This window comes from Apostichopus japonicus, chromosome 13 (assembly GCF_037975245.1).
Source record: "Apostichopus japonicus isolate 1M-3 chromosome 13, ASM3797524v1, whole genome shotgun sequence".
In the NCBI taxonomy this organism is placed as follows: domain Eukaryota; kingdom Metazoa; phylum Echinodermata; class Holothuroidea; order Aspidochirotida; family Stichopodidae; genus Apostichopus; species Apostichopus japonicus.
Genome location: NC_092573.1, coordinates 20,087,373 through 20,103,264, shown reverse-complemented (window position 1 = coordinate 20,103,264; position 15,892 = coordinate 20,087,373). Strand labels below are relative to the sequence as shown.

At 38.4% G+C, this 15,892-nt stretch overlaps 1 protein-coding gene, 1 long non-coding RNA gene and 1 other non-coding gene across 6 annotated transcripts in view; 2 read left to right on the top strand and 1 right to left on the bottom strand.

Annotated features, from left to right (window-relative positions):
• LOC139978784 (glutamate receptor 1-like) overlaps window positions 1-11,573 on the top strand; it is an 18,712-nt gene extending 7,139 nt beyond the window's left edge. Inside the window, exons 4-10 of the mRNA XM_071989280.1 lie at window positions 308-534; window positions 1,575-1,871; window positions 2,772-2,891; window positions 3,830-3,973; window positions 6,024-6,227; window positions 6,772-7,092; window positions 8,930-11,573. Coding sequence (XP_071845381.1) covers window positions 308-534; window positions 1,575-1,871; window positions 2,772-2,891; window positions 3,830-3,973; window positions 6,024-6,227; window positions 6,772-7,092; window positions 8,930-9,814 — 2,198 coding nt within the window. The 3' untranslated portion in view covers window positions 9,815-11,573. The remainder of the gene's footprint in view (window positions 1-307; window positions 535-1,574; window positions 1,872-2,771; window positions 2,892-3,829; window positions 3,974-6,023; window positions 6,228-6,771; window positions 7,093-8,929) is intronic.
• Window positions 1-15,736, bottom strand: part of LOC139978786 (uncharacterized) — a 22,627-nt gene extending 6,891 nt beyond the window's left edge. The window contains exons 1-5 of one of the 4 annotated variants that reach the window (XR_011797011.1): window positions 15,468-15,736; window positions 13,021-13,285; window positions 12,112-12,258; window positions 2,178-2,317; window positions 279-440 (exon numbers count right to left, since the gene is read on the bottom strand). This is a non-coding gene — a long non-coding RNA (uncharacterized lncRNA). Of the gene's footprint in view, window positions 1-278; window positions 441-2,177; window positions 2,318-12,111; window positions 12,259-13,020; window positions 13,303-15,467 lie in introns of all 4 variants that reach the window. The other 3 variants (XR_011797012.1, XR_011797010.1, XR_011797009.1) reach the window with 3 other exon arrangements.
• On the top strand, window positions 105-176 carry Trnay-aua (transfer RNA tyrosine (anticodon AUA)). Its single transcript has one exon. It is a non-coding gene; the product is annotated as a tRNA-Tyr (tRNA).
• Window positions 15,737-15,892: the final 156 nt, after the last annotated feature.

The window sequence follows — 15,892 nt, the reverse complement described above, 5'->3', positions numbered from 1 at the left end:
TATATATATATATATATATATATATATATATATATATATATATATATATATATATATATATTATGACCTTCCTTACCGGTTTGGAACCTCTGGACATACCATCAGCGCCCATAGCCTAGTGGTAAGGGTGTCCGCATATAAAGCGGGAGGCCCGGGTTCGAACCCCGGTGGAGGCTATTGCTCTACTTCTATGTATTGAGCACTTTTGCAGCTGGAAGCGAACAATTGCATCGTTGTTAATGTATAATGTTATGTGTATAAACTAAAGAAAATCTCACTTTTGCTTTGTCTCTCCGATGTATTACAGCCGAAAGGATTGTGGAGGGCATGATGGCACAAACACAAAGATACCGATGGCGCATCACTCCGTATCAAGTCACTGATTTGAAGGACCTCAGAGATAAACTCAGAAACAGCCGTGTCAAGAACATCCTCTTATTCTGTGAATTTGAAGAAATCGCACTTGATGTAATACAAATGGCGATTGATGACGACTTAATGACGGACTCCTATCATTGGATGTTAGGCAACATCGTACGTATAAACACATTTGATAACACTCTTTGAGTATTTTACAATTTGGCCATAATACTTATCACCATTTTGATATCTCAAGTGAGAGAAAATAGCAGATATGGAGAAACCGGGAACGCAGGGATAAAAGTAGGTACATACCACCCCTCCCCTCCCCTCCCCACATGGAAACCGAATCAAATGGGGGCTGCTTTAAATTTCTACCTGGTTGAGTTTAAGTAATAAAGGCATCCATCTACATTTGATTCATGGACAAGTTTTCAGGAAGATATACAATTTACTACGAGCCATTAATTCTCGAATCACACTTTTCAGTTTGCTATAATCTTGAACCCACGACGGGGACGCCAGATGTTTCCGAGGTTAAAGCAGCATTTTGCGTTTGGTCGCCGTTTTCTACTTTTTTGACATGTCCATCGAGTTTTTTACATATATCAATCACAAAACAGCAGACTAAGATATTAGCCAAGTTTTGCCCTGCCAACAACGTTAATTGGCGAGTAATTAAGGATATTTGCAGATAATGAGAAGAGTGTCCACGACAAATTCCACAGTTAAAATTAATCGCATACAGTTCCCCCAAAACCCACTAGTTTGAATTCAACCAATCAGAGATGTAGGTTTAGTTATGAGCCGTTGCTAAAAATAGATTCAAGACTTTGCGTTGGTGCAACCAGGGAGTTGTTATGGAACTCCCTAGTACAACTGCCATATAGACTGTACACAAATAAAGCATGGTGTTGTATTACATAGGCCTATTGGTCAATGACGTTCGTAGTGTTTAAATATTCATATTATGGGCGAGGTTTCTTGGGTTCTAACGGAAATATCTTTGAGAAAAACAAAGTTGAAAGTTGCAAATTTTTCGACTTTTATGCCACCGTTTGAAGTAAGATTTAAATAGATAAGCTAGTTATGTATGTCGTTATAGCATAGTGGAGTCAGTGAGGTTGAGAAAAATCATAGAAAAGGACGCAAAATGCTGCTTTAACAGTTAACCGCAGTTCTTTTTTTTTTCTTTTTTTTTCTCTCACTTTTAGAATCTACCATTGATCTACGGTCAGATTGACAAGATACGACTGGGAAGAGCCTACGTGACCCGTTTAGTGATGGATTTTGGCGGGACTCCTGGTCGATTCACTACCCAAAAGGCTGAACCGTTGGACGAGTGGCCTTACCGACTTCGACTAACCTACGACGCAGTTTTGACCGTTTATGAAGCCTTCAAGCTACATTTAGCACGCAATAGTAATCAATACCCTCGACAAACGAGCAAATGTCCAGGCTCAGACGACTCCGGCAATGAGATGAGCACACTCATGGAAGATCTCAAAAGAGTAAATAAATTTAGTAACATTCAAAATGAAGTTTAACGCTAAATGTATAAAGGTATACCAGTATATACACTGTGAATCTGATGAACCAAAATATTGGCAACTATAACTCCTTCTACGTGTATATATATAGGCCCTATATATATGTATATATAGGCCCTATATATATAGGCCCTATATATATAGGCCCTATATATATAGGCCCTATATATATATAGGCCCTATATATATATATATATATATATATATATATATATATATATAAATGAAAAGTATATGTACATGAAAACAAAGGTTAATTATTAGTACCCTTAACTCGTCCTTCGTCGATAACATTGTGTTGTCCGCTTAATTGTGATGTTTTGTCCATCTTTTCACGTCAAGAAAAAACAAAATGTCCAACGTTGTGAAATCCTGCTGCACCAGGGGGAGCATTCTTTCACAATCATCTGCAGGAGAAACAATATTAAACGATGTACCTACATATTGTGCCTATTAATTTAGAATCCTGTGGTTATACTGCCCGTCAAAATGTAATTATTCTCTCGATTAAAACAAAGAATGTTGTCGTTTTAAAACAGTACATGCAGGAGCGAGGAGGGGGTGTAGTTTCGCCGACGTTGTTAAAGCTCACTTCCCCATAAGGTGGGTCGGGATCAATTCTGCGACATGTTTAGACAATACTTTCTGTGTGAGTTTGAAAAAGGTGTTGGGGTGGGGTTTGTACACCCTCACAAGTCCTGGTTCCCAGTCTGGGTTGTGTTCTACGCATGTAGTTGTCTCTTCCATGTGAAGCTACATTGAAGAGGGAAAAAAGGTTGGAAAGAAAGTGACGAATACCTTATACTACGCCTCCTGACAGACTAATATTTCAAAAACGTTTTAATCTTCATTGATTGGCAGGTTAACTTTGAAGGCATGAGTGGACCAGTCAACTTCGATCAGAGGGGAAATCGTGTGAACTACACCATCAATATATACATGGGAAAGGGTCTGACCGTGTATTTTCATTCAGATTTACGGGTAAGTATGAAATGTAGAACGACAGCTGCATATGGGTTAATTCTTAAACGTTCATAAGTACAACAGATGATTTAAATAACATTTCAAGCAGTTCATTTGGCCATGCTTCGGAAACGTGCCAATTGTGTTGCACTTGCAAGCAAGCGAGCGAGCGAAAGTCCCCTATATAGTCACACAAAGGTTATACCGTTAACGGGAAGAGGCGCTCGCTTGGTATTCTTTGGGACTTCATAAGAAATTAATAGAAAAAGCAAGACTCAGAGGATAGCGAGGAGACAATATATTCTGCAGGTTTAGTTGGAGCTACTTTAGTTGGAGCTCCTACCCCTTGACTACAGTGGATAGTTAGTCAGAACCGTGACACTGTAATTTACATATAGGTGAATTCGTGCTAATCTCGCAAACAATTCACTTAAGTTACGCAACCGCGTAATATATATCATCAAATACCTTGTTCAAATTGATAAGAGAATCAAATATCTGAAGTGAACTGAAAAAAAAAAGAAATGCTACAGAGAATTTGCGAAAGTCTATATAACGGAAGTAACAGAAGTAAAATTTTCGACCAGCTCTTGTGATAAATTATTTCTAATTAAAGGGGGTTCCTTTTTGTTTTAATTAGTATTAATTGATTCTATACGGCGTTATACGTCATACCTTTTCACGAATATCATTGAAAATGTTAATTCAATACATTGATAAACTGAACGCACAATGAGCGTCTGCACACAATTCTGGTCCACGGGAAAAGTTTACGAAAACAAGGGATAAGTAGAGCAAGCAGGGGGCATCGAGGGGGGGGGGGTATCTGGTGGGGGGCGGGGTCCGGGTTGAAGCTGCGGTATTTTAATAAAGATGCCTTTTCTAGTAAGTATGCTGACAAGGAGCATGCTTTGGTAGTAATCCTGTATATATGTCTTTAATTTCGTGATGTATAGAAACAACCGTTGGGTACATGGACTCAGGACATCCGAAGCTGGGAACTGCAGAATAACAGAAAATGGGAAAATGGTAACAATCGTCTCCACATGCGAGCTTTTAGGAATGCTGATCTGGACTTTATAAAGATAAGCTCCCTTGTGGTAAGTTCCAAAATGTATTAAAGGATTGGTTCAGGTGTTTGACATGTCTATTTGGTACGAAAGAGCACAAAAAACAATAAGAACAGTGAAGAAACTACCATGATAGCATGCTCTGTTAAGGAGATATGACACTTTGAAGATATCAAAATTTCTTTGAAAATGACTGGTGTAGAAAGACTAACTGTGAGGGTGTGATGTCACATCCTCACTTCCTTAACATGTGTGAATATATTTCTTTAAAAATTATTTACATTTTTTAACACATTTGAAATAATACAATAAAAAATCCATCAGATGTTTAATCTCAAATACTTCCTGTCACAAATAGGAGATCTCCTGACATATCTTTTGGTTGAAAGTCATGAAATCTCACAAAATATTTAGAAAACAAAACAAAACTTTTCAGGAATGTGAGGATGTGACATCACAGCTAGTCAAATTCCAGCAGTTTCTACACAATCTGATAAAACTTTACACTTGAATATCTCTTTAACCGAAAAAGATATTTGAACAGTTTTTTTTCTTCACCATTGTGTTTCTTTTATTGTCCTCTTTCATATAACATATACATGTATGACAACTGAACCAATCCTTTAATCATTCCATACGGCGTACAATACTACATCATGCCAACATTTACCATATTGTATCCTATGTATAGTGCAACAGTTAGTTGTCTATGAGTCATTATTTGACTAACATCACCATATTTTTTGTGGTCATAATTATACGTATAGGCTTATAGCGCGTATTGAGGTATTGTGATACCTGACAGACAGCCACGTATGCTTTGTCTGTCTTTGTCTTTTTGTTTCGGTTCCATGCTACCAGACCCTTTGTGCACTTTTTGTGAAATGTTGTTGTTACTCAATACTATACAGCATAGTTTACAACGATTTGCAGCATCAAAATCATATCAGAGACATATTCTGAGGCATCTTTTGCCCTAGTTTGGTTCTACGCCAAACAAACAAACTCTCATCTATGAACGCTATAGTCTAAATGACTTATCAGACTGACATATATCACTACAGGGTTGCAGTAACCGTACCTAATAAAATGGCCGCCCACAAACTTAACTTGTGACAGAGGTAAATAAATGGATGGTAGTCATCCCAAGAAGTATCAGGTACAAGGTCAAGCTGGCTGCAGACCAAGAACCTACACTGACCCAATTTGACTGAGTAGTTTTCCAGTATGTAACAGTCTATGCTAATGTGACAGTGATATCTAACCTGCACGTGACTGACGGGTTCCTTATACCTGCCTGTTAAAGGTTTGCTGTATTGGCCCAAATATGCTAGATATTCAAATATGGTCACCTTTTGTTCAAAATTCTTGAACCGTTAAAAATGTCTGAGAACAATTTGGAGAGTAAAGACCTCCTTCTTGAACTGTTAAAGATTGTCTGAGAATAATTTGGAGAGTAAATACCTCCAGGAATGTACTTTTTGAAAACTTCTAGCAATTATAGCGTGCTATAATTTGGGGCCAATGCTGACCACCTGTAAAACGATCCATTTTCTGGTTTAAAAAACTTGGATATGTATCCAAATATTTTATGAAATGCAAAATGCAAAAGCATATCAGTATAGTACTGAGCATCCGTAGCGGAATTGCTACTCTAGTGTTGTCCAATTTTACTTTACGGATCATTTACGAAGCAATAATCATTTCAATTGTTTCAACCTTGAATATAGGCTATATATACTAATGTTATAATCCACAGTGTCATGTCGTGAAACAAACAACAACAAACATTGTAAAGTCTCTTCCTTTAACTTAACCTTAGGTTGTACTTCACTGGCACGGATTATGACTTTGGACATTGAATTTGTTTGATATACATTAAGGTGAAATCAAGCGTGCCTATATAAGATTTAGCTATGGATTTTTTTTTGAAATATGGAATAATGTATTGTTATTAACATGACATACCACGTGGTATGAAAGGTCATTCAGTCACTGTGAACCTCTCAAACTAACCGAGAATGATTACAAACTAAAAGAGTAATGCACATCATTTCGTATCTATTACGTCACTATGTAGGAGGCACCTTACCTAGTCGATGATAGCGAGAGGGGTTTCTACGGGTTCATTCCGGAAGTGCTTCGGAAGGTAAAGAAGACAATGGAGGAGGAACTTGGCCTACCCTTCGACTACCAATTAGAACTGGTTTCTGACGGAGACTATGGTCGATATGATTCGGTAGAAAATCGATGGAGTGGTCTCATGGCCCAGCTGACCGAAGGAGTAAGTAATCCCAGTATCAAGATAGAAAACTGATTTGAAAATAACATCCTCTCCTTTGGTGTAAGATAACCCCCCCCCCCCCCCCCGAAAAAACGGTAAAATCAGTCCTTCTAAGTACTTCCAACTTTGACGGGTGTCGGTTGAAAGACGAAGACGTTATGAATGTCCGAAGTATTGTGTAACCTGTCTACATACCGCATACGGCACACGGGCCTCAAGTTGTCCATTACTGTTGTAAAAGTTCATTCATTTTCCCCATGAAAAAGGCTATACAAATACTTCCTATTATAGGGCAAAGAAACGGTGGGGGTCACATACAGCTTAACGTTACAAAGAATCTTAACAACTGTGTTTTTATTTTATTTTTTATTGCAAGACTGGCAATTTTGGGCAATCGGACGAAGGAATAGATTATAATCATTTTTTTCAAGCTATTAAAAATAATTCTGGGAAAACAAATTATGGCCCAAACAAGTTTTGAAGTGGCACACGTTACATTTTTTTTTGGGTAATGATTCCGTTCGACTTAAAATTCGTTTTTCAGCATGCCGACATTGCTGCAGCACCGTTGGCGATCACCGGCGAGAGGGACACGGCAGTGGATTTTACGATTCCGTTCAGAAAAGCAGAGTTAGGAGTCTTGATCATGCATCCGAACTGGGTTCGAGAGCACGTCTTTGCGGTCATGTTCCCTTACAGTGCAACCGTCTGGGTCTTCTTCGTGCTGGCAATCTTGTTTGTCGGTGCTTTACTCTGGCTTATGAGCTACTTTAACCCCTACGAATGGAGAAGTTTGGCCCAGAGAGGAGAGGCTACTGAAGAGCAAGGCAATTATCTCAACATGTGGAATGCTCCCTGGTTCCAGGTAAGACACTTATATGAAGTTTCATTTCACCCACAAAATCTTCCAAGCAAAAAAAAAAGAAAAGAAAATGAGGAGAATATGATTTGGTTGTTATCCAGGCAGTTGGTTTTCAGATGCACATTTTTCAGATGCACATTCTAAATCATTCATATGATAAATCCATGTTGTTTGTCCCTGCTGTGATTATACAGTCTAGAATTCTTGCTCAGCTGATCATGTTCACTCCACACCCTTAAGGTGGCATACTCCTATTAGAGTCTATTATCCATCCGCTCGATTGTTCTACTTCAGGAAAAGTGCCAAAAAGCAGCAGGAGAACATCTTTTTTGACCTGTTTTTGACAATCATGATCTAGTTTATTGTGGCTTGCATTTTGAAGCGCATGAATGGAAGTACATGTGGTGAGAAAATAGGGTCAATTGAGACAATTTTAGACCCCTTTAGGCCTCCCAGGAGCAGCGTAGGAAAATTGTTTACTACTGAGTGAAGAGGTTTGTTTACAAGTGACGAAAACTTCCGACTCGGATAGCAAAAAAAATCTGCGCGGTCATGGTACGGAAAATTGATGGTGCCATGAAAGTCCAACTATCCGGTGATGGGTAGCGTTTAGCTAGTAAAAACTTCCATCTAGACTTAGAGACCACATTACTTTTGTGATTTAGTGTGTAAGTCAATGGGGCTATTAATGGGCGTATGCTACTCTAATATAACCCAAGGCATGATGAGGTCCATGGGTAACGTCAGAACTGAAAGCTGTTATCAACGAGAAGAAAACTTGCTTCAGAGAAGGTGATCGAGATAAACTGAGAACGGTGAACCGGAAATTAGATGGTGAAATACGGAAGGCCAAGGATAGATACAAGGACAAAATAGAAAGTCATTTCAAATCAAATGACACTAGCATGGTATGGAAAGGCATGAAAAGCGTGACTGGGTGGGAAAACCATAAAACCAATGATATCACTGTAGACAATATAACCTCTGACAACATGCCTGATGTTTTGAACAAGTTTTATGCTGGGTTTGATAACCATGAATTTTCAGCAGAGCTTCGGCGTGCCTCTCATAGACTAGATGGTTTTTGTCAATCTGAAAGAATAGAGTTTACGCGTGGTGAAGTCTCCCGGGAATTGAGGCGGGTCAAACCTGGCAAGGCCTCTGGACCAGATGGTATTAATGGTAAAGTCCTCAAAATGTGTCATGAACAGCTCTCTTACATTTATCACCATATTTTTAACATGTCTCTACTCACTCATCATGTCCCAGTCTCCTGTATTTTTGACTGTTTTATGTATGTTATACTGAGATAGAGTGAACACCAATTCCTTTTATGGTCAATAAAGATTCTTATATCTTACATCTTATATATCTTATATCTTATATATCTTTTGTGATTTAGTGTGTAAGTCAATGGGGCTATTAATGGGCGTATGCTACTCTAATATAACCCAAGACATGATGAGGTCATTAGCCAAGTGATGCATGCCAGGCATTTTGCATAGGTGTCCAGTTGAAATTTTTCCTACAAATGCAAAAATGCAGAACAGTTTTCGGAATATATGTTGTACTCTAAGATATTTATCCTATAAGCAAATGCGAGCAACAATATTCGCTTCGCGGTATAGCTTATTTCTGAGTTGAAATAAGAGGATGTTGTCATGGCAAATATTCAAAATAAAACCACTTTGGTTATGATCCAAACGTTGGTAAGCGGTGAATGACATCATATATACGAGTAACAGGGTTGTAAGTTGTGATGGGGGGGGGGGTGGGGGGTGAGGGCGAGGGACGGAAGGACTTATTATATCTAACTAAATGTTTCTTCGTTTTCCTGCAGACGACAACCATTCTGTTCCAAGGATACGATCACTCACCTCGGTCTTGGGCTAGCCGGACTATGTCAGCCTTTTGGTTCTGGTTTTCACTGATGATGATTTTCATCTACATTCTGAATCTCTCTCCCTTCTTGACGGCGTCAAAGAACCTCGCGAGAATTAAGGACATCGGCCAACTCATGAGACAGACCACCGTCGATGTCGGTTTCGTCCGTGACAGTTCAGCCTACGATTTCTTCCGAAACAACGAAATCGACGAGTACCGTCGAATGTGGGAGTATATCCACTCAGCTAACTCCATGTACAGAGAGGACAGTACGATCGTCGGTAAGATTGAAGACGGCATCCACAGGGTTCGCCACTCCAACGGACAATATGCCTTGATTCACGACCGGCACACCCTTATCGCTGAATCCCGTCAACGGAGATGCAGCATGTACATCACCGGCGGCCATTTTGCCTTGGTTGAATATGGCTTCGCTGTGCCGTCCGGATCGCCACTGCGAGATCAACTCACCTACGTGTTTGAACTCCTCCACGAGAGACACGAATTCGACGGTCTAATGAATAACGACACGTGGTATGATCCTGAGAAGGATGGACCATGTCGTACCGGTGACGAAACACTCTGGAGGGACCAGGCAATCTACTCATTAACCACTGGGGACCTCATCGGTATCTATCTGCTGCTGGCGATCGGTATGGCCGTCTCAATCGGCTTCTTCATCCTCGAGATCCTTGCTTACAACCTCGGCTTTGGCAATGCTGACGGAGTGTCTCTAAGAGACCGACAGTCGAGAGGCCGTCCACCAAGGCAGATGACAACGGAGCAATACGCACCGACTAATGGAGCTTCAGGTGGAGGTGACCAGAAGATGTGGCTCTAGTTAAATAAAGTTTGATGAGAGTGGGCGGGTGGGGCGGGGGGGGGGGAGGGTAGTTCAATTTTAAAAGCTTTTAGGTGAAGGCGTTTGTTAGGTCGAAACTTTCCTGCAGGGTAGTTAATACAGAGTGACTTACTGATATGGGTTTTTTTTCATATGATAGGCTATATGCTATTCATTATAATTGGCTATGTATTCATTAAGTAATTAAAGAAAGTTTATCGAGCCATTCAAGGGGTGTTAACAAGACGACTAAGCTTAGAACAGATACAAAATAAAATATAACTTGACGGGTTCTCTGAGATTATTTACAAATTTTCTACTGCTTACAGAGAATGAGTTTGCCAAATAAGTGAAAGTTTGCCACTAAAGTTAAACAATAAGCATATTCAATTCGCACTTTCCATGAAAATATGGAATAGTGGTGCAGTCCGGGAGATCATTTAGTTTCTATCCTCCTGCATAGGAAAGAAACACTTTTGTCTTTGCAAGTTTAGACTCATGTTGATCACCTACACCATAAACGAAGACAAACCCCAGATTCCCCCCTCCCATTCTATTCGCCCTTCCCTTTTATGCCCTCCCCCCCAACTGTCCTCCTTTTCCACACCTCCACCCCCCCCCCTCCATCCATCCACCCACCACTCACGTCCTGAATGCATCACTAAGACCACTCGTATATTTGTTCCTCTCGCCCGCAGTAAAATGTGAAATAAGAATGACCACGTACAAAAGCAAGAATTTTTCAAATATGGCTATTTTAGGAAAATAACCGGTGTTAATGAATTCATTACTACTTAAGAATTAGCAGCTGCCTTCATACAATATATCTGGGCAAAATCCAAGATTCTTTCAAGTAAAATCACCTTTAAGCCAAGTAGTCTATTCATTATAGAGCTTTGAGCGAGGCAGTTGGTTGCAAGTTGTTGTTGTATTTTTTCTTTATCGTTAATATATCTTTCTTAATGTTACGAGAATTCTTCTTTTTTTTTAACCAAGAGATATATGTATATAACTGCTTTGACATTTGTATGTTTACCGTGTTTACACATATAGAACTGTTTATAGCAATATGAAAATTCTGTCTCGGTGGCGGGTGCCTTCAATATCTTTATTTTCAAAACACTTTTCATGGAATTATTTCCTTTATGAAGGCCTTTTAATTCTTGATCACTTTTCCACTGCACAGAATTTATTTCTTACTATATCATTGATAGACAAATACATGCCGTGATATTTTCCCTAATAAAACCTTTTCAATAACTAGGGAGATGCAAACTGTATAACACCCGGGTTTCAGGGGCACTCTAACAAGTACCGCTTACAAAATATTCACCGGGGCCACTTTTATTGCTGGACCGGGTCCCCGTTGCTCCTTGCTACGCCTCGTCTCGTCAGCAATTTTCAATGTGTTGTCCAGTTCACAACCCTTGTTTTTATATAGACCTATATCACATATTTCAACAGGCTTTTTTCCCCTTCTTTATTCTAAATGTTTGTATTCAAAATTCTGCCATGCAGAATCTGAACAATTCTTTCAATTTTTCAACAACATTCAAAGAGGCTTTGAATAATAAAAATAACTGTAATCCAATGTATATATTTTTCAGCAGTCTACATATCCTCCTCATATTGCTAGTAGATATTATTATTTTGTAGCTAATAACAATAAGTCAAGTTTTTAGTCTTTCCGTTATGTTTTATGACTTCGCTTCGCCCCATGGTGAAGGTTTTTAAATAAAAATAAATCCACGAAAAAGTCTTCATTAAAGTTTCATTTCTGTTTATATCTCTGTCATCATTGGTTAGTGGTTGGTCACTCTAGTATTGATGCTGTTAAAGCCGAGTAATAGTTGAGGGGGGGGGGGGGTGATGGAATGGGGGTATGGGAGGGGAAGGTGAAAGGAAGTGATGAAAGAGGAGAGGAATTGACAACATAGGGGATGTAGGTGAGCAGGAGGACGGAGGGAAGGAAAGGAGAAACCTGGGCAGTGGTTTGGGTTGAGGGTATACACAAGTTGTTATCTGAATTCATTAGCCAGGCCAGGCCACATCTTACCCTCAACACCCCCAACCCCCCCCCCCCATCTGAGTGGCCGTCATGTGTACAAAATAAAATTATAAGTTACAGGACATAAGTTTTGTACCCCTCATTAAGTTGTTGGTGCCCATCCAACTCAGAATTCCTGGCTATACAGAAATACAGGGCCAGACTGTTCACGTTATGGTGGATAGTATGGTGTGTGCCTTCCATTTGTTTTACTGCTTGGATATGCATATATATATGTCAGATAACTAACCTTGGGATTAGTACCCACCTGTCTAGTCCTCTTGGTGTGTCCATACTACGTGATTATGGGTGTATGGACGAGTCATCACCACAGACATCTATTCAAAGATAGTTAACTTTCTTCTTTCTTCTTTTAATGACCATCCATTCCGTCCAACTATAATTCATGCAACAGGAGAAAAAGGAAAATATTGACTTCAACATAACCCTATATACAGTATATGTGTATATATACATATATATATATATATATATATATATATATATACATATATATATATATATATATTCAATTATACATATAAATATAGATATTTGGTCGACGTCAATTTTCGAAACACTTCAAGAAGATTAGAAGATAAGGAAAGGAGAGATACGGAAAGTTCATAGCCTATTTAATTTTTAGCTTCCCTTCTCGGAAACAAGTTTAAAATATTAATATGTGATAGCAATGAGTCAGAACTTAGAAGATTACGAATAACGAACTATGACGAATTGTTACTTACGACTAGAAATGATAATATTTTCACGTGCTGTTTTGTCTTATTGTTCATTTTTAATAAAAAAAGAAAATTGGAATGAGCAATAACCGATGCAACCAAACTATGAACACCCAAACTAATAACAGTATGTTTATTCAACATCATTGTCGGCCTCTGGTTGCATGCTTGGATAAGCTGCTATACACAATGACCATACACACACGTACACACACCCACACTGACAAATTTGGCAAGCGCCCTGTATTCCTTTATTTCTACATTGACAAGTATTACCAATCCGATACCTAGATACGTCTATGATGGAACGAACACAGCTGGCGTTTTATACACATGTAGAAGTGAACCTTGTATTTTAAGAATTTAAAACCAGTCAGTATAGGTGGAAGGGGAGAGGTAAATGATGTGTGAGTTCTTACCTGAAACATTCTGGAAGAAGGCTCGGAAACCTGTTTCTCGTCAGAGAACCGTACTAGACAGTCTAGATGAATAGTGGTAGCGTTATGTACGTGCTAGGATGTAGATCCGCGAAACTCGGATTCGTGTCATAAGTATAATAATGGTGCTCCCGCTGATTTCTGGCTATTCGTTTCCATATCCCTCCGCTTGTAAGTTGCAGTGATTCGTCGCACAACATACTAGTCCCTTCGAGGAAAAGTAGTTTGTTTCACGTAAGTCATCGTGCTGCATGAGACATGAAACTGGACGTTTTGAAAGAATGTATATTATATTATTGTTTAACTTACACAATGATATCATAAATATGCAGATATATATATGTAAATATATATATATACATATATATATTTATATATATATATATATATATATATATATATATATATATATATATATATATATATATATATATATATATATATATATATATATATATATATATATGTTTATTTGTTGTGGAAAAGTCTAAATTTGATCAACCCCATGTACTATTATCATTCTGAAAAAGTGACACATTTATCAGAATCACAAGCAATTCTAATTAATTAATTAATTAATTAAGCTGGTTTGATAACTTTTTTTTTACATGTATTTCTATCCTTGCCAGAAAATGGAAAATGCTCCTAAATCGAGAATCACTATCAGTTTCGTGATCAATATTGAATGAAACATTCTATGAGTATAAATGATAACAACATTTATTATTGACTAACTTTATTTCGATTGCCAAGTATTTTTAAAAAGAAATCTTCAATTCTTTAGCAACAATTTGTAGAACACGAATTGCTTTGCTTCTAAGCAAACCAAATTATTATCATCATCATCATCACGACCATCATCACGACCATCATCACGACCATCATCACGACCATCATCACGACCATCATCACGACCATCATCACGACCATCACCATCACCATCACCATCACCATCACCATCACCATCACCATCACCATCACCATCACCATCACCATCACCATCACCATCACCATCACCATCACCATCATCATCATCATCATCATCATCATCATCATCATCATCATCATCATCATCATCATCATCATCATCATCATCATCATCATCATTATTATTATAGAAAATTGAATCTTAAAGGTGAAGCTATCACAAATATCATATCTAGCTTATTTGAAAGATCTCTGTGATTTGAACAACTGCCCCAAATACCAAATGTTGATCTTAATCCGTTAAAGGATATATAGCTGTGACAGTGGTCTGCCATTTCGTAAAGTTGTGATGTCATAGTCCCACTGGGAGATGAAACCTGTTAATTATCCTTTCCCAAGGTTCTTTCTATGTTTTCAAGTTAAATTCAAACTGTGTTAACACTCAAACTAACGAGTACGCGAATAGAAGTCCAACATTTTACATTTAGCTTTTCCTTAAAATCAAACAAAATGAAAAAGATTTTAATAAAAAGAGAAATTCATTCAACACTCAAGCTCAAGTGGCTGGATGATGTCATAATTAGACTTACTCAAGTCGTCAGTGGTAAGTGCGGTATCTCCTAAGTGGAAAAAGATATTTATACTTATGCATCATGGTTGTCTCTATACACCAGTAGGCCTAACGATGGTTGGTAAGTGTTGTTCTCTTATAACGATAGATCTTATCACCAAATAGTAATATATTTCATAACAGATCCGTTCGTGTGACACTGGAGTAATTGTTACAATTTGTTCCGGAAAAAAACCTTAACGATGATGTTTTCAGTTCTTCAAAATGGTGAAATTACCTTTTAATTGAAAACAGCCAACTTTTTCTAGTGTAAATGATTTTTATTTTATTTTGGGGTGAGGGTGAGGGGGTGAGGGGGTGAGGGGGTGAGGGGGTGAGGGGGTGAGGGGGTGAGGGGGTGAGGGGTGAGGGGGTGAGGGGGTGAGGGGTGAGGGGTGAGGGGGTGAGGGGGTATGGCAGCCACCATATTCTCATTTGAAGAAAAACTAACGAGTCACTTAGTATTCGTCTTGAAACAAAACAGATCGTATTAATTGGTTGTTTCTCATGCGATGTATTTATAACATAAAGCTATTTTTTCCCCGATAATGCAGGGAAGATGAACTAAAAGACAATAACGAGTTTTGTCATATTTTCAATATTTTAATATATATTAGACAAGAACACCCCAGAAGCACATACCTATAGTTAATTTATTATGCGTTATTCTATCGTTGAACAGGAATAACAATTTTTCAACTTTTTTGTCTTCAAATAGTGAAACATACATATTAAGGTTCTCATCAAAAAATGTTGAGAATAAAACCAACCTTGGTAGCTTATTTACATAAAGAAAATATGATTACCTATAAACAAATATTAGATATTACTAACGGTAACTTATACAGAGAATCGTTAGTATTATGATTTAGAAAGGGTACCGTATACTTACACAGCAATTACGTTGCAGTTATACAGCCAGGAGCAGCGGAGGATCCATATGATGGAGGACAAGACCATCGACAGCCCCTTCAGTATACCACCAAGAAGTTGTTATGGAAACAACTCCCTGGTACCACACTGCTGACCACTTCCGCAAAAGACAAATATTTCGAATACCAGTGGGATGGCACCCCGTTGATGACACAACCTTCGACTTTCATCGTTGAAAAAGTTGTCAAAAAAATCCTCATATCACGATTGACCCAAAATGTAAAAACCTCGGCATCAGAGAGTTATAAATTATCTCGAGTTTATGGAAGTAGTTCCGACGTTGCTTGATTCTTCACTGCGCAGGTTCGTAACTTTGAGGTTGATTGGTCCATGTCATAAGTGATTAATTGGGGCCCCTCCTAGGACGGTATAAGGTGGTCTCGG